This window comes from Mus caroli, chromosome 14 (genome assembly GCF_900094665.2).
Source record: "Mus caroli chromosome 14, CAROLI_EIJ_v1.1, whole genome shotgun sequence".
NCBI lineage: Eukaryota > Metazoa > Chordata > Mammalia > Rodentia > Muridae > Mus > Mus caroli.
This window is the reverse complement of record NC_034583.1, coordinates 48,689,363-48,707,423: the sequence shown is the minus strand read 5'-3', so window position 1 is coordinate 48,707,423 and position 18,061 is coordinate 48,689,363. Positions and strand designations below refer to the sequence as shown.

The 18,061-nt window shown below is 39.8% G+C and overlaps 1 protein-coding gene across 3 annotated transcripts in view; it reads right to left on the bottom strand.

Moving 5' to 3' along the window:
• Positions 1-18,061, bottom strand: part of Ift88 (intraflagellar transport 88) — a 91,753-nt gene that overhangs the window by 57,382 nt on the left and 16,310 nt on the right. For all 3 annotated transcript variants that reach the window (XM_021181484.2, XM_029469187.1, XM_029469188.1), the window contains exons 7-14: positions 17,510-17,579; positions 16,230-16,320; positions 15,255-15,359; positions 12,748-12,850; positions 11,476-11,590; positions 9,589-9,820; positions 6,855-6,925; positions 2,262-2,348 (exon numbers count right to left, since the gene is read on the bottom strand). In XM_021181484.2, coding sequence (XP_021037143.1) covers positions 2,262-2,348; positions 6,855-6,925; positions 9,589-9,820; positions 11,476-11,590; positions 12,748-12,850; positions 15,255-15,359; positions 16,230-16,320; positions 17,510-17,579 — 874 coding nt within the window. The remainder of the gene's footprint in view (positions 1-2,261; positions 2,349-6,854; positions 6,926-9,588; positions 9,821-11,475; positions 11,591-12,747; positions 12,851-15,254; positions 15,360-16,229; positions 16,321-17,509; positions 17,580-18,061) is intronic.

Below are 18,061 nucleotides of genomic sequence, written 5' to 3'. Positions count from 1 at the left end.
AGGTTCCAATATTGATATGCTCATCTATGTGTAGCTGTTTATCAACCTTCCTTTCTTTCTTTCTTTCTTTCTTTCTTTCTCTCTCTCTCTTTCTTTTCTTTCTTTTTTTCTCTCTCTCCCTACCTTCCTTTCTTCTTCCTCCCTCCCTCTTTCTCCCTTTCTCTCTCTTTCTTTCTCCCTTTCTCTCTCTCTCTCTCTCTCTCTCTCTCTCTCTCTCTCTCTCTCTCTNTCTCTCTCTCTCTCTCTCTCTCTCTCTCTCTCTCTCTCTCTCTCTCTCTCTTTCTTTCGAGACAGGGTTTCTCTGTGTAACCCTGGCTGTCCTGGAACTCACTCTGTAGACCAGGCTGGCCTCAAACTCAGAACTCTGCCTGCCTCTGCCTCCCGAGTGCTGGGATTAAAAGCGTGCGGCACCACTGCCCGGCTTTATCAGCATTTCTTAAGCAAACCTGTCTTTCCTTGAAATGGATGATTATCATTTCACAGCTGAAACATATTCAAGCAAAAGTATTCACCTTGGCTTGAAGCAAGGGTCCTTAGGTTGCAGGTTGGCTTGAATGATCTGGAAAGTTAAGAGAAAGATGACACATGGGAGTTGGGTATACTGCCCCCTATGCCTGTGATCCTAGCACTTGGGAGGCTGAAGTAGAAGGATCAAGTGAGTTCCAGACTGGACCACTGTAATGGCTAATCTTGGTTGTCAATGTGACTAACCTGAAATGAACTAAAGTCCAGGCTACTAGGCACTACTGTGAGAGATTTCCCTGACTGGATTATTTGAGAACACAGTTTTAGTGGCAGCTCTCATTAATCGAGATGGGAGAAGGGACCTTTTGCTTTTTGACTGATTGCTCTCACTGTCTCTGGCACATTCATTTATCTTGTTTCTCCTGTATTAAAATGAATTTTGAGATGCCAATGGATACTGAAGATCATTAGCTCTGCTGAAATCCTCAGGAACTAGTGCCAGACTGGGACCATGAGATATCTAGCCTTTCAGTCACAAGACAGCCACTGTTGTCTACACAGACCACAACCTGGGTACCTCAAATAAATCATATATATTAGTAATATATGTTATGCATTATATTAAAGACTTATTTAAATATGTATTTTTTTAATATATGGGTATTTTGTCTGCATGTATGTTTGTATACCAGGATCCCAAGGAACTAGTAATAGTCTGCATCCAAGTGGTTGCTGGGATTTGAACTCTGGACTTCTAGAAGAGCAGTCAGTGCTCTTAACTGCTGAGCCATCTCACCATCTCTCTATATTCTTTTTTCATTCTATCACTTTTGTTCCTTTAGAGAATCCTATTAATATAACCACGGAATGAGAACCTATCTTAAAAGGAAGAGGGAAGGGGGCGGGCAAGCTAGCTGGCTAGCTTAGTGGTGCACACCTGTGAGCAGAATCTGAGGAGATGGAGGAAGGAAGATCATGCAAGGTCATTCCCAGCTACTCAGAGAATTCAAAGGCAGCCGAGGTACAAGAGACCTTGTCTAAAACTTACAAAGAAGGAAGAGAATCTCCTAGCCTGGCATAACCTAAATCTCACATAACAAAAACAGTTATGAAGTAAAATTTGAAACCTACTTAGAGGAAAACTGCAGTTGCACTAGTTGTGAGCTAGGTAAATCCTCAGTACAACACTTTGTGAACTAGCAGTGAGAAGGCTAAGACAACTTCTATAATAATCATTAAAAAAAATAAAATAAAATACGAAAGGCTGCCTCATCCTCCATAGTTCCAAAAGAAACAACCAGAGAAAAACTGTGCTCTTGGAAAAATACACTCGCACACATGCACACGCACATACGCACACGTACGCACATACAGAGGAAGTTTGCATGAGAAGTCCAATGAAGTCTTAGAAATCAAAGAATCACCAGAGAAAAATACCAAATCAGGGAAGGAAAGTGACATGGAAGTCTAAAGTCTGATGGAAATTGATAAACAGGCGTGAAGGGAGCAACTTATAAGGAATATTATATGATGTTTCCCCAAGTTGAAGAGAAACAAGACTATGTAGGTATCTATGGAGCTCTTGAATCAAAGACAAATGTAAACATATGGTTCAAGAATTTAAAAGAATTTAAAAGAAAGCTAGGGGAAAATTATTAAAACCTTTAGAAAAAAAAATACAGGTCACGTGCAATAGGCTCCTAGTCACCAGCAAACCTACTTAGCAAGAGACACCAGTGCCCAAAGCTCAGAACAAAGGCATAGCCTAGACTCTCAAGCCTGAATTCCACTCTTACCAATTATAACCCACAGCAAAAGATGCTTCGATCACAGGAGCAATGAGTTTTGCAGCTGTCATGATGTATTTTTCTGCCATGGCTTTCCTGTATTATAAAAACAAAGGAGTTATATTTAGATGTGACATAAAAGTAATTTATATTTAATTCTCAAAATTTAAGTATAAAGATTATCTATCAAAACTAACACACCATAGAAGCTAAGTAGAGGACAGACGGCCACATAAGATATGTGTTCATAAAGGTTAGGACTGAGCAGGGCCTGCCTCCTTGCACTGAGAAGGGAAAGGCAGATGGATTGGAGTTCAGGACAGACTGGACTATATTGAGAAACCCTGTCTCAAAAAACAAAAACTAACAGACAAGCAAACTAAACACCTGAAACTAAAACTAAAATGAAACCAAACCAAACCAAAACAAAACAAACAAAACAAACAAACAAAAAGCCCAAAAGGCAAGGAGTGGTGGTGTATATAATTTTAACACAAGAGTAGTAGAGGCAGGAGGATCATGAGTTTGAGGCCAGCCAGTCACAGGCCACTCTGGATTACAGAGTAAAGCCCCTGTTCCCCCAAGCAAGGGCTAGGACTGCAGCTCAGTACTAGAGTTCTTGCCCATCATGACTAAACCTGGTTCAACCCCACTACTACCACTCACACATCCTGAAAGACATGTAAGTCAGACTAAAACAACTAGCAAACACAACTCGCCATGTGAGTCCTCCTGGGATACCTGTGTGCCTTTCTTCTCCTGCTCTTGAGATGATGCCTCTGACAAGGGAAAGAAAGAATGAAACAGACAAAGCTCCATAGCTACATTACATAACCTACCTATGGACATGAATGAGAGCTGTACAACTATTAAGCAAATAGTGGATGGGGCTGGGCAGGGGCTCAGTGGGTTACCGTTTGCTTAGCAAGCACAGGGAGGACCTGAGTTGGGTTCCCTAGTACCTACATAAAAAGCCAAGGGGTATGTGCCTGTAATCCAGCACTGGGATGCAGAGAGGTGAGATCCTAGGGCTTCACTGCGTGGTCACTCCAGCCACTGGTTGAGCTCTAGACTCGGTCAGCAAAAGGTAGAGTGATAAGGGACAAGCAACATTGACTTCTGGCTTCTACATTTGCACATCCAGACACATATGTGCAAAAGCACATAATGAACATGCATACACACAAGCCATACATGCACACAACCCCCCAAAAGAAACTATTATTCTTGTTGTTCTGTTTTGTATTGTTTTATGAGAAAAAGTTTCCCTGTGTACCCCTGGCTGTCTTGGAACCCACTATGTAAAATAGGCTGGTCTCAAATTCACAGACACCCACATACCTGCCTTTACCTCCTAAATGATGGGATTAAAGTCATGGAGTAGGCCACCACACCCAGCTGCATGTTACTTTCTAAAGTATATATGTATGTGTGTGTGTGTGTGTGTGTGTGTGTGTGTGTGTATGCAACATACTTGTATATTATCAAATGCACATTGTCACCATCACTGGAAAATGCCAAGTTGCATTCCAAGGGGATTTAGCAATTTAAAATGATAGCTGATATTTATCTTAATCTACTTTTCTTAGAATTATAGACATAGCAGTTTTTAAAATGGACTTGAGGGGTAGAGATGTTCAGTGGTTAAAGAGCACTAGTTCTCTTCTAGAAGACTTGCTTTCAGTTTCCAGCACCCACATGGTGGTTTTAACTCCAGTCCTGTGGGGAATCTGATGCTCTTTTCTGGCCTCCACTGGCAGTGGGCATGTGTGTGTTATATACATATGCATGCAGGTAAACAATGATCCACATAAAATAAATAAAAAGATCTTAAAAAAGAAAACCAGTCTATTATTCCATTTATATAAGGTACCTACACTACTGTAAATCACAGAGAAAGACTGTAGAAGAGTGGTTTCCAGAGAGTAGTATTTGAGTACACACTGGGAGCTGTTTAATAAATGTGACAGGTACCGAACTTTAGTTTTTGAAAATGAGTAGAGTGCTGGAGATTAGTTACAAAATAATGTAAATGTACTTAATATTACTGATCTATATAGTTGAAAAATGACTAAATAAGCCAAGTGAGGTGGCTCGTGCCTTTAATCCCAGCCCTCAGAGGCAGAGGCAGGCAAATTCCAGGACAGCCAGGGCTACACAGAGTCCCTGTTTTGAGGGGGAAAAAAAGTAAATGTTTCGGTGTCAGGCACAGTGACTCACATCTGAACCCCAGAAGGCAGGAAGACCATAAACTCCAGCCCAGCCTGGGCTCCATGGTAAGACCTGTCTAAGTAAATACATGTTAGGATGGTATATTTTACATTGTATCTATTTTGTCACAATTAAGAAAATCAAAAGTTGTTTTCTACCATGTAACATACATATTGCATGCTTAATAACTCTTAGACCTTCCAGTCACATTTGATGGAGGATGGCTCTGTGAGGAAATGCATTAGAATAAGAAACAAAGTCAGAGTACTAGGCAGGCGACAGTAAAACCCTCAAAAGAAGAAAGAAAAAGAAAGGGGGGAGGGGAGGAGGAGGGGGGAGAGAGAGCGAGAGAGAGCTCCCAAAACTTTTGGAACTTCTCCTATGCTAAAAGTATGCTTTTTTCTGACCACGAGTTATGCTAATGAGATGATGTCTCATGGTCCCTAAAAAAGGTTCAAAGATGAACATGATTACTTAGCAGGTGGATTCAGAAGGACTAAGGTTCAAGGCCATCCTTACTAAAAGAACAAGTTTGAAAACAGCATAGACTACATGAGACCCTGTCTCAATGAGGATAAAAAATGGAGCTGAATTGACAGAAATCAACACATGTGATAAAATGTCTAGAACTTTCAGTTTCTCATCCTGTGGTGGTTTGAATAAGAGGCTCCTAAGAGGCACATATATTTGGATGCTTAGTCAACAGAGAGTGGAACTCTTTGAAAAGATTAGGAGGTGTGGCTTTGTTGGAGGAACTCTGAGGTTTCAAAAACCCATGCCAGGCTCAGGCTCTCTCTTTCTGGCCATGGATCAGGATCTATCTCTCAGCTACTTCTTCAGCACTATGCCCGCCATGCCTGCTGCCATGCTCCCCTCATGATAATAATGGTCTAAATCCCTGAAACTGTTAGCAAGCCCTAATTAAATGCTCTTCTTATAAGAGTTGCCATGGTCATGCAATAGAACAGTGACTAAGACACATTCCAGTGCCTAGAAAGGAAAGGAGCTGAAGGCAAAGCCATCAGCAATGGCAGCGACATAATCAGTCATGTCTCTAATGCAGAGCCTCGCTTAGGGAGGATCAGGTTGGTCAACACAGAGGTGGTAAGAAGGAGGCACAGATGGAAAGACATGGAACCTTATAAGTCTCCCAAGGAGCTCATGCTGTGTACCTTGCCTCTTGCTTGTTTCTCAGCTGTATCCTTTACAATAAACTAGCAATACAAACATAGGGTTTCCCCAAGTTCTGTGCACTTCTAGCAAATTATAGATCCTAAGAAGAGTTGGTTTAAAACAAACAAACAAACTTGTCTCTTATGAAGTCAGAACAGAAGGCTTTGCTTATTGCTGCTGACTCTATTAGGGGCTGAAGAGGCCTGTGGGACTGAGTCTCTGTGGCTCTGTATGAACTTAGATGGTATGAAAATGAATTTTTGGCCACCCACTGAATTTCCAGAGAATTGGATAATCTTGGTGTGGAAAGGCTCATATTTGGTGTTAGAACTAGAAACAGCACATACAAACAAACATGCACACGCATGTACACACAAACACTTGCACAGACACACATGACATAACAGGAGGAGGAAGACTTATTGAGAAGAAGATAAAAGTGTTAATATAATAAAAATTCATTATGCACACGTATGAAAAATAAAAATAAAGAACAGAAAACAAATACATACATGTTTTCCCTTAAATTTGATATTTAATTGGCAGGCAAGACAAAAATGCATAAGACAATTTTTTTGAACAAAACAAAGGTAACTAAATTGTAATATGATACCAAATGGATAGGGAGAGAATTACAGAGAAATGGTTACGAATAGCTAAATAAGACCAGGCCTGGTAAAATAGGCTTGTAATCCCAGTTTGAAGAAAGAAGATCACAAGTTCAAAGCCAGCCTGGGTTACTGAATAAACCCAAGGGTAACTCAGAGAACTTAGTGAACCTACCTCAAAATAAAAAGCAAAAAAAAGGCTAGAGACGTAATCTGTGGTAGAGCAGGGGACCTGGGTTTACCCTCCTACTGCTAAACATACAGTTTAATAAAGATAACTGGGCCGTAGGAGACCAGAGGAGTGGTGGGTAACAGCTCAGCTCAGGAAACAGATGCAACTGACCTTTGGTTTGGTTTGGTTTGGTTTGGTTTGGTTTGGTTTGGTTCGGTTTTCGGTTTTTTGAAACAGGGTTTCTCTATGTAGCCTGGCTGTCCTGGAACTCGCTTTGTAGACCAGGCGAGAACTAAGAGATCCTCCTGTCTCTGCATTCTGAGTGTAGGAATTAAAGGTGCTTAACATCACTCCGGGATACTGACAAGTTTTATAAGAATCAATAAGAAGGCAGTCGTTTTCTAAAGTCTAAAGTCATATTAGTGGCCGAAATGTTACCTTTCACGTTCCATTTGCCTAAGGTGGTCATTTTTTATAGCTTCAATCAGTAAGTTAGTATGGGGATCATCCTAGGAAAAGAAAATTGAAAAGTAAGTCCGAAATAAAAATAAAAAAACTTAAGATTTCTAATCAAAACCCAACATCTAGATGTATGAAACAGTGCATGCATTAATCTATTTTCCTTATATAGGGCAGATTTGGTTTTGTGGTTTTGATAATGGCCTATCACACTCTCCATGGAATAATACATATTCTGAAGAGCAGATGAAAGGGCCAGGCCAGAGAGGATAGTACCAAACATACAAACACTCTGGTTGTGTGTATAAATATGTGATACTATAAATTCTAAATTCAAGTCCAAGTCTGTTCATGGTTAGTCACTGCTTAGCGTAGCCCCATGACTTCCTACTGAGAGAGTAAGAATGAGGCTGGGGATGACACAGCCCACCAGCACTCTACCAACTTAAGCATGGGAGGCTTGGGGTTGTCAGCACCACCCAGACAAACACCCATGGTTCTTAAATAACACACAGCATTTTTCTCAGTATGAAAATAATACATACTAATCCACATGTATCCAGCATTATGCCCTACATATACTTTCAACACCTTACATTTACTGGTCATTCCGCCCTCACAATCCTATATAGCATGTCATAATTGCCCCATTATAAAGGAACCGAGCAGCAAGGAGAGTAAGTTCTGAGTGGCGGGCCAGGCATCAGGCTTCATAGCCTACACCCACTCTTTTCTAGGAACAATAGTACCCCTATATTGTATCAGGAAAAAAATCTATTTCTGGGGGAGAGAGGGAGAGAGGCGGGGGGNGGGGGGGGAGACACTCGGTTAAGAATTTGCTGTGCAAGTTTGAGGGTCCAGGTTAGATTCCCAGCACCCATGTAAGAATCAGTGTTGGAGAAGCAGAGCCAGGAATGAACCTTGAGGCTTTCTGGCCAGCCAGTCTTGCTGTATCAGTATATTCCAGGTTTTGAGACTCTGTCTCAAAAAATATGGTGGTGAGCTACTGGGGAAGATACCCATTACTAACTTCTGGCTTTCATATCATAGGTACACACATGCATGCATACATACATACATACATACATGCACACATACACACAAGGGAGGCAGAGAGAGAAAGAGGGAGAGAGAGAGGGAGGGGGAGGGAGGGGGAGGAAGGAGGGGAGGAGAGGGGAGAGGGAGGAGGGGAGGGAGAGGGAGAGGGAGAGAGGGAGAGGAAGGAGAATATCTAGTGTTGGGCATGGTGCATGGTGAGCCTACAATCCCAGCACTTAGAGGTTGAGATGAGACAGGAGGATTCAGAATTTGGAGGCTAGCCTGGGCTACATGATGAGTTCCAGGCCACCCAAATTTAAGAGACCCTCAAAGAATAAACAGTGGAGTTCAACTCTATTAAGTTGAAAAAATACTGCTTTGACCTATAAATACAGGAAATTTCATGTGGTTTGACTTAATGTAATAGAATGCTAACAATTTATGCATAAATATTTGGGAAATTTCTTCAAAGTATTAAGAAAAAAGAAGAAGAGGAGGAGAAAGAAGAGGAAGAAGCAACAGCATCCAACTGCCAGGAACTATTATTTCTATTTTGGTGTATTTTCTACCAGTTTCTCATGTGTAAAATACCTATACCTCTTAATATTATATAATATTCCCTCTTTAAATTCTTTGGAAACAAGACTTTTCAGAGGCTGAGGGTATAGAGGATGTAGTTCAGTTGATAGAATGTTTCCCTGTGATCCATGAAGTCCTGAGTTTAATCCCCAAGACTGAATAAGCATAAACGCATATGCTTATAATCTTAGCGCTATATTCAGAAAGTGAAGGCAGTATCAGAAATTCAAAATCACCCTTAACTACATAGCAAGTTTGAGGCTAGCCTGGGATAATAAGATCCTATGTCAAACAAAACAAAACAAAACAAAACAAAACAAAACAAAACAAAACAAAACAAAACAAAACAAGAATTTTCGGTTCCATGGTAGATGGGCAGGGTATATGGCTCAGTGGTAGAACATGTGCAAAGCCTTAGTGTCATCCCTCAGTACTACTGTTCTAGTTTGTTCTTACTGTTCTGATAAAAACACTGACTAAACCAACTTAGGTATGGAAAGTTCAATTTAGCTTGAAGGTTTCAGTCCACCATTGATGGAATCCAGGGCATGACTCTCAGGCAGTAGCCTGGCATCAAGGAACAGAAGCTGAGACCATCAAAGTGTTCTTCATGCCTTGCTCAGCCTCTTCTCTCATACAACCCAGGGCTACCTGCCCAGGGGTGGCACTGCCCACAACAATCTGGGTCCTCCCACATCAAACCTGAATCAAGAAAATGCTCCACAGACCTACAGGCTCCACAGACCCACCTACAGGCCAACCTGACAGAAGCAGTTCCTCAGATGAGGCTCCCTCTTCCCAGGGGCCTCTAGTTTGTGTCAAGCTGACAAAAACTAACCAGGAAATAAACATCCCATGGTCACATGGTCTAGGTATAGTCAAATCTTATTTTTAATGATTCCTTTTTTAAAGTTTTGACTTAAATTGCATAGTCTGTTTTAACCATATTTCTAGCTCTATTTCAAGAGTTCCTTTCTCAATTTAAATAGCAAATGAAATATATCAACTGCCCCTTGAGAAATTCCAATTAGCTCATTTACAGAAACAGAAAGACAGACAAGCAGGAGATGCTGTTAACTCTCATTTGCATACTCACACTTGGGGAGATATATTTATCATCTTCATCAATTTCTAACGGAACAGCAATTAATTTTTGGAATGCCTTCTTCATTTTCTCCCGATCTCCAATGGCAAAACAACTAAGAATAAGGTTGAAGCCTGCCTTCAGGCTCGGGGCCATGCTCATAATGTGCTCAAATGAGTTGATGGCATCTGAGTACTGACCAGTTTTTATAAATGTGATTCCAATGTTCTGCATTATTTTAATCCTAAACAAAGAAAACACCGGTTATTTAATGCTAAACAAAGAGGGACACCGATCGGCCTAAACAGTGTGAATCCTGCTCTGACGCCCAGGAGCTGCACCTCCCTGCCTCTTTCTCATCTTACTCTCTAATTTATAAAAGCTTTTTAATAGAGTGACAGGAGATCACGACATTTGGTGATTACTGCTGTACTTACGTATGCAGGACAATAACCACATCTTACCCTGAAGAGAAACCCTTCGTTCCCCATCAACAGTGAGCACTGGGCAACTCGAATTGCCTTCCTGTCTCCCTGCCTTTCCTAGTCATTGCCTATAAGTCGAATTCTATGAGGTGTCGGGTTTCATTCCCTGACACAATCCTGAGGTTCCTCTATACTGTAGTATTGGTGATTCACCACCTTTTAAAATCACTAAGTGGTATTCTATAGCATAGATATACTATATTTTATTTTATTTTTTGAGACAGGGTCTCAACTATGTAGCCCTGGCTGCCTTGGTGGCTTGGGACTCTATGTAGACCAGGTTGGCCTTGAACTCATAGAGATCTGCCTGCCTCTGCTTCCAGAGTACTGGAATGAAAGATGTGTGCCATACCATATTTTCTTGTTTACTGCCTACCTGGTGGAATTTTAGATTAGTGCTATGATTAATGCTACTATGAATACTTTGAAATAGTGTAAATGTTCTTGATGGCCATATGGTAAATGTTTACCTTTTAAGATTAGCCTGTCTTCCAAAGTAGTTGTAGCATTTCACATATCCATTGCATAAAATGTCGAACTTATCAGCATCTCCATCAATACCTGTCCTTTTGGGTCATTCTAGTGGGTGTGATCCCGCCCCTTTTCTAAGTATATCTGAACATAATCTCATTGTTTATTCATAATTAGCAGACTATTATCAGGGTCACTCATTCCACGAATGTAACCCACCTCAGTTCCCTTCCTTAAAGAACTCGGAGTAGTCCTCAGTAGTTACTGCTTTGGCTAAATTACTACTGCACCCACTGCCTCAGTCATTATTAAGCATTTAATATATGCCCCCAAATTACATTTTCTTGACATGCTCAAATTCTTGGTCTTATCTGAGTTAAGGGTATTTCTAGAGTATTATGTAAGTTAGGTAGCACTTGCTGAATAGTAGCATTTAAAGGGACTATCACAAATGAAATGTCCTAGGGAACATTAAACCAATAAATACAGGTTTTGCTCTTGAATATTGCAGGGGTAGAAAAAATCCCAACTTCTCCACCTTTTATATTCCACAGTGATCATTTAGGTTCACTTGTCTCACACAGCAGGAGGAGTGTACCCCTGGGTCTTGGTTTCTAGCCATGCACTGTGGTCTGCCGTGCTGTCAGCACTGTTGTCAAGGCTGTGTTGGTGTTAAGCTGTATAACGTTACTAAAAGCTGCACTGCTATCTTAGTTTTATTTTACTTGGTCATACACTATTTCTTTAACCTTATTAATTTTGCCCTTATAGAGATGTGTGCAAACAGTCACAGGCGAACAGAGCAAAATACCACATCTGAACCATGAACCTAACACCTCTCATCTATAAACACTTCAAAACGCTCAGCCCAATGACATCAAATCACAAGTCATCTTATTTATGAAGAGATACTTAAAATGTAGACACCATATTTTACACTTACCTCATTTCTTTATGGACACTTGGGATCTGATCTAAGGCCATTCGGTAGAACTTAATGGCTTTGGAATAATTTCTCTGCTTTAAATAAATATTTCCCATATTCACTTTCAGTCTTCCTAATTAAAAAAAAAAGAGTATAAAGCATTTTCATGTTTGTACTTTTCCTATGATATTATAGACAATCTTAGCCTATATTCTCTAAAACTTTTTTTTTTCAAGTTGGGAAGCTTTAAATGTTTTAAAATGTATTGTGTGTGTATGTGTACAGGTATAGCACACATGTGGAGGTCAGAGGAAAATTTGTGGGTGTTGGTTCTCTCCTGCCACTTTCTAGGATCTGGGGACTAAACTTAGGTCATAAGTCATATGTACAAGAGTATTTACCCACTGAGCCATCTCATGGGTCCTGTTGTGAAGTTTTATACATAAAATTCTAACATCAAAACAGTACACCACTGTCACATGCTCATACATGAGACTTAAGATGGCTAGACAACCATTTCTATTACAGTCTCAAGTGCACTGTGCTAAGGAAACCATGAGACAGGAGAGACACTGCTAAAAGCACTTGCTGTGCAAGCATGAAGGGCTGCTTCCAACTTGGATGTATAGAGGAAGAAAAGAGACTCTATGAGCTGTCCTCTGTCTCCACAAGTACAGCATCACATACATGCATTTGTATTTACACACACACACACACACTTTAAAAAAGGAATATGAAACATCTGTAAGTTACTCAATAATGCTACATAATTTTAATATTAAAGGAAACTAATAAATCTTATTATTATGACAAAAATTATACAATATAAATGTACACTCATCTCTTGAGAACAGTCACATAAGGAAAGAAATATTATGGTTATCATGCTTCTTTCTTCCTATGATGATGGGACAAAAAATATTTTAATTTTTTATTTTATTTTTTTGAGACAGGGTCTCACTATGTAGCCCTGGCTGTCCTGGAGCTCCCTATATAGTCCAAGTGAACTCAGAGATCTACCTGCCTCTGCCTCCAGTTCTGGAATTAAAGGCATGAGCCACCTCGCCAGCTTGGAATATGTTTTCTGTTTAGCATAGGCAGTTATCTCATGGCAATGGCATTTCTTCCTGTATTCGTATAGGTTTTCACACATAGTATCTTCAAGCAGGACACCACACCATAAATATAAATTTACTTAAAGAAAAGATCACTTTATTATAAAAAAAAAATAAAGTGAGGAAATGTAATTAACACTGTAAAAGAGCTACAAATCTATTTATAGACACCTACCTGCATTGCTAAACATCTTATTTTTCACTATAACTTGGTATGTGTTTAGTGCTTCTGCATACATTTCATTAGCAGAATACTGACTGGCCAAGTTGAAAAGAACCTAGGAAGGAAACATAAAAAGCCACATAATGACCATTCTAGGCCCCATTCACCTGCAGTCATTCTAGAGGTTAGCACACTTGCTGGGCAGTGGTGGGGCACGCCTTTAATCCTAGCACAGGAAGCAGAAGCAGGACCTCTGTGACTCTGAGGCCAGCCTGATCTACAGAGGAAGTTCCAGGACAGCCAGAGCTATACAGAGAATCCCTGTCTCAAAGACGAAAAGCAAAACAAAAAAGAGCAACAACAACAATAAAAACCCTATTTGAATGAAGCTGTTGTCTCAAGCTACTCAGCCAATCATATACAACTACTACCTTGCCACAAGAAGTAAATAGACTGCAGATGATGGAGAGCTGGCCTCGAAACTTCACTCTATATTCTATGTATTTTATTTAATTTGCATAGTACTTGTCATTCAATAATCTTGGGAAGGCCCACAAAAAATGAATGTGCATTGCTAGTGTTACCGGTAGAAAAAGAATAATCAAGAAAAGGACTATTTAGTTCTCCTTATAAATAGAAACGAAGTATCATTTAAAGTAGCCTAAACAGTAAAGTGAATCAGAGACTTCATCTAACATGACCTTTTTCTAAGACAGGGTCTCACTATGTAGTCCAGGCTGCCTGGAACTAGATACATAGACTAGAGTAGCCTCCAGCTCCCAGAGATCTGCCTGCTTTGGCCTCCTGAGTGCTGGAATTAACAGTGTGCGCCTATCTGGCATTTTAACATTTCAGATGTTTCCTTTTCCATTATTTAGCATATAGGACTCCTTAACAGCAATGTAAATATCAAACAAGCATCTTTTCAGCATTAAACACATTTTGTAGAAATCAAAGGCTTTGGTTTTTCCCCAATGTCTTCACATAGTCACTGATTAAAAAAAAAAAATCTACATTAGCATCTCATTAAGACAGCACTGGGTAGCATAAACAGTAACAATGCTTGTGAGTAGCAGCATAAGACCACGAGCTTGCAATTATTTACTAAGACAACTGATGGCTGAGAATGCAGGTCACCATGAGGCCTGCACCTGGCACGCATGGGGCCTAGGCTCAGTTCCCATCACAGAAATAAAAACAATTAACTGAACAGCTAAACAAAAGAGATCTTATGCAAACCACAAACAAAAATGTCTCACAAACTAAATATATTAGACTAATTCTGAAATCAGAAGAAACAATCAAATTTTAAAAAATAAAATTGGGCAAAACCAAAAAGACCAGGAGAAGCAAAGGAGAGGAAGAGCTGGCCAATGAGTGCAACGTTACAGTTACAGGGAGAAGTTATGGTGTAGCTGGGCATTATGGCACATGCTATAATCATGTAGGAGGCTGAGGCAGGAGGATTAAATTTGAGGTAGTTCAGGCTGTGTATTAAAAAAGTATCTTGGGCTAGAGACATGGCTCAATGGTTAAGAGCACTGACTGCTCTTCCAGAGGTCCTGAGTTCAATTCCCAGTAATCACATGGTGGCTCACAACCATCTGTAATGGGATCCAATGCCCTCTTCTGGTGTGTCTGAAGACAGTGACAGAGTACTCACATAAGTAAAATAAATAATTCTAAAAAAAAAAAAATAAGTGTCTCAACAAAACAAAGCTGCATTGTGTTATTTTGCATCAAGAGAACCAAAAATAATGATAATATACTATATAATTTTAAATGCTACAAGAAAGGAATTTGAATGCTTTTATAATAAAGAAATGATCAATGTTTGAGAACATAGATAAACTCAATCTGACATAAGCATTAAGCAATGCATACGTTTGTCAAACTATCACACGGTTCCTGTGGTAGTTTACACAAGAATGGCCCTTATACATTTGAACACTTGGTCAGCAATTGGTGGAACTATTTAGGAAGGATTAGGAGATGTGGCTTTGTTGAAATAGATAAGTCACTGGGGGTAAGTTTTAAGGTTAATATCTCTCTCTCTCTCTCTCTCTCTCTCTCTCTCTCTCTCTCTCTCCCCCTCCCTCCCTCCCTCCCTCCTTTGTAGTTGTCTCAACAAGTGAACTTTCAGCTCCTTCTCCAGCTCCATTCCTGCCTGCCTGCTGCTATGCTCCCCACAATGATGGTCACAGACTCACCCTCTAAAACTGGCCCAGATTAAGACGTTTCTTTTATAAGTTGCCTTGGTCATGGTGTTTTGCCACAGGAATAGAAAAATAACTAAGACAGTACCCCATAAGTCTGTATCAAATTTATGATTTGGTGAAAACAAAAATCTTTTCCCAAATACTACAAGAGGGCTAGAGATGTATGTGACAGAGCATGTGACTAGCATGAACAATACCTGAGTTTGATCCTTAACACTAGAGAAAGAAACAACAACAAAACAAAAGGACCGAGGAGACCCTGGTAAGCACACTGCCCTCAGCAGGCACACCAACACTTACGGAGTAGGTTAAGTCCAAGTTGATATTTTCTGGACTTGTGATTTGCTCTCGTTGTCTCACCAGGACTCTCTCTTTTCTTCCTGCATCTTTTGCCTTCTCTAAGGCCTGAAATCAGACTTACACTTGGTAAGATAGTTCTTTGCATTTGCCAGCATTTATGCATCTATATGATGAACAACCGAGTGCCTACCCCACATCAGATGACTCTGAATGTCCCTATGGCCTCACACAAAATCCCAGAATGCTGTTTAACCTGGAGCTTTGCCTCCTAGACTGACTATGTGGTCTTGCTGAGAAAGGGCTTATTTACTGCAAGTTCCACAAAGAAATATAATAAGAAACTTATCCCCGCCCCCCCCCCCCCCCCCCCGGGGTGCTTTTTTTTGCTGTGCCCCCTTGTCGTCCCTCGAACTCCCTCTGTAGACCTGGCTGGCCTTGAACTCAGAAATTCACCTGCCTCTGCCTCCCAAGTGCTGGGATTAAAGATGTGAGCCACCATGATCTGCTTGAAACTTATCTTTTAAGTCATGAACATTGTACTTTCATGGTCTGAGGTGAAAGTAAAGTAACAAAGCAACCTAGAAGAGAAGACTCAGCATTGCTGCTACCCTGGAGGACTAGGGTTTGGTTCCCAGCAACTACATGGCAGCTCAAGCAGTCTGTAACTCCTGACCCAAGGGATCCAACATGCTTTCCTTCACAGATACTGCATACATACACACATACAGGCAAAACATTCATAAACACAAAATATAAATAAACCTTAAAAAGGTAATGTCAAAAATTGTATAATCATCCAATTGTGGTATAAGAGTTTGTAAGGCAAAATTCTCAAAATAATTGCCTTACTCAAACCCTAAGGCCAGTCAACCGCAAAAATAAATAAATAAATAAAATAAAATAAATGCATATTTAAAAGTAGATACAGACATCTGCACATATCTTAATCTGAGTTCTCCTAGTTTACCAACTTACCAGTTTTAAGTCTCCACAACTGTTGGCAATACAGCTTTCTTCCACCAACTCATTTACTTTCTTCTCCAACTGTCTAATTTTTTCTTCTGGACTGTTGAGAAAACAGTATTATTTAAATCATCCAACCACTAAAATCTATATCACAAGTTACTTTTTAGCATTGTCTATTAAATGCTATTACACGTTAAGAATAGATTTCAAATAAGGATATATGTGGAATTGTTTAAAAAATCCACAATATTGTGCTTAATAATTATATTAGAGAATTATTCATAATAAATATACATTAAAATAAACTGAACATTTATTTAGTGTCAAGTGTAATAATCTAAATGTGCTGCCCTAACAACTCCACTTACTTCTCATAAAACACTTGATGTGAGAACTGTAATTATGTTTTACTGAAAAAATAAATTAGCTTAGAAAGTTCTGCCAAGATCACAAACTAGTAAGTGATAGAGGGCGGATGCAGAGCAGTCAGGCACACTGGACCATCGCAGCTGCATCACTGCTCCCGAGAGAAGGGGATATTTTTTGAGATCCTATGAAAAATAAAAACTTCCCCAGTGGCTAGGAAAACTAAAGCTCATAAGAGATTTAAAATTATTTATGAACATAAAAATGTTGTAAAGGAAATTTCTAAATAAGAGCCAGTTTAAAAAGACTTGGCTCCAGGGCCCCACATAGTAGCATAGGCCTTAGTGCCAGGACCTAAGCATATCTCTGACTTAGAAGCCAGCCTGGTGTACATAGAGCATTCCAGGCCAGACAAGGCTCCATAGTGAGGCCCTGACTCAAACACACACGCACCGCACGCACCCATGCATGTACGCACACAAACAAACAATTGCCAAAGCAGTCACATTTGAAAATAATGTTACTGTTGCCTTGCTACTCTTTTCTTCCAGGGAAATAGTGTAACTCTTAATGCGCACTGATAACTAAATAAAATCCCACTGAAGACACACTACTAAGTTTTTCTTTGAAAACATACCCTTTCAAAATTACATAACATTTATAATCCTGTTCAGCCTTCAAAAGAATCACTACTCATGAAAATTAGACAACAACTTCAGTCAACTAACCATTAAGAATTTGTATGACTTCACATAACTATTCCTAGATTTGTATTCCTTTACTGAGGCCAAGAATTGGGAATGAAGATTCATCAGTGTACTGCTCACACAAGCTAATATTATGTATCTAGAAACAAACAAACAAACAAACAAACAAACAAACAAAAACATGCAGCAGCAGCAGCAGTCGAAGGCCTTGCATACCTGTCTTCATTTTTGGCTTCCAAAGGAGGAGCAGGGCCCCTGGACTGACCAAGGGGGTCAAATGCAGAGCCTGAGACACAATTCAAGAGTTTCAGTTTATGATCCAGCAAAGTTGAAGAGAATCTTGTACATAGTAAGTTATCATTGATTAAATGGTGTAAGCCCAATAGGAAAGACAGCTATTACACCTGTACTTATTCACTTATATAAATATTGCATGGGAAATGTTAGGATTTTTAACAAACACGGAACTATAAACAAAACTTACAGAAAAACAAACAGAAACAAAATAAATTACTCCCTCAGTATTCACTTTCTTCCTTCAGAGATCTGCATTTCTGTGAACTCTAAAATTATCAAGCATCAAACCAAGAATTCTCACCTGAGGAATACCGAATGGCTGAGAAGCACCTAAAAAATGTTCAACATCCTTAACCATCAGGGAAATGCAAATCAAAACAATCCTGAGATTCCACCTCACACCAGTCAGAATGGCTAAGATCAAAAATTCAGGTGACAGCAGATGCTGGCGAGGATGTGGAGAAAGAGGAA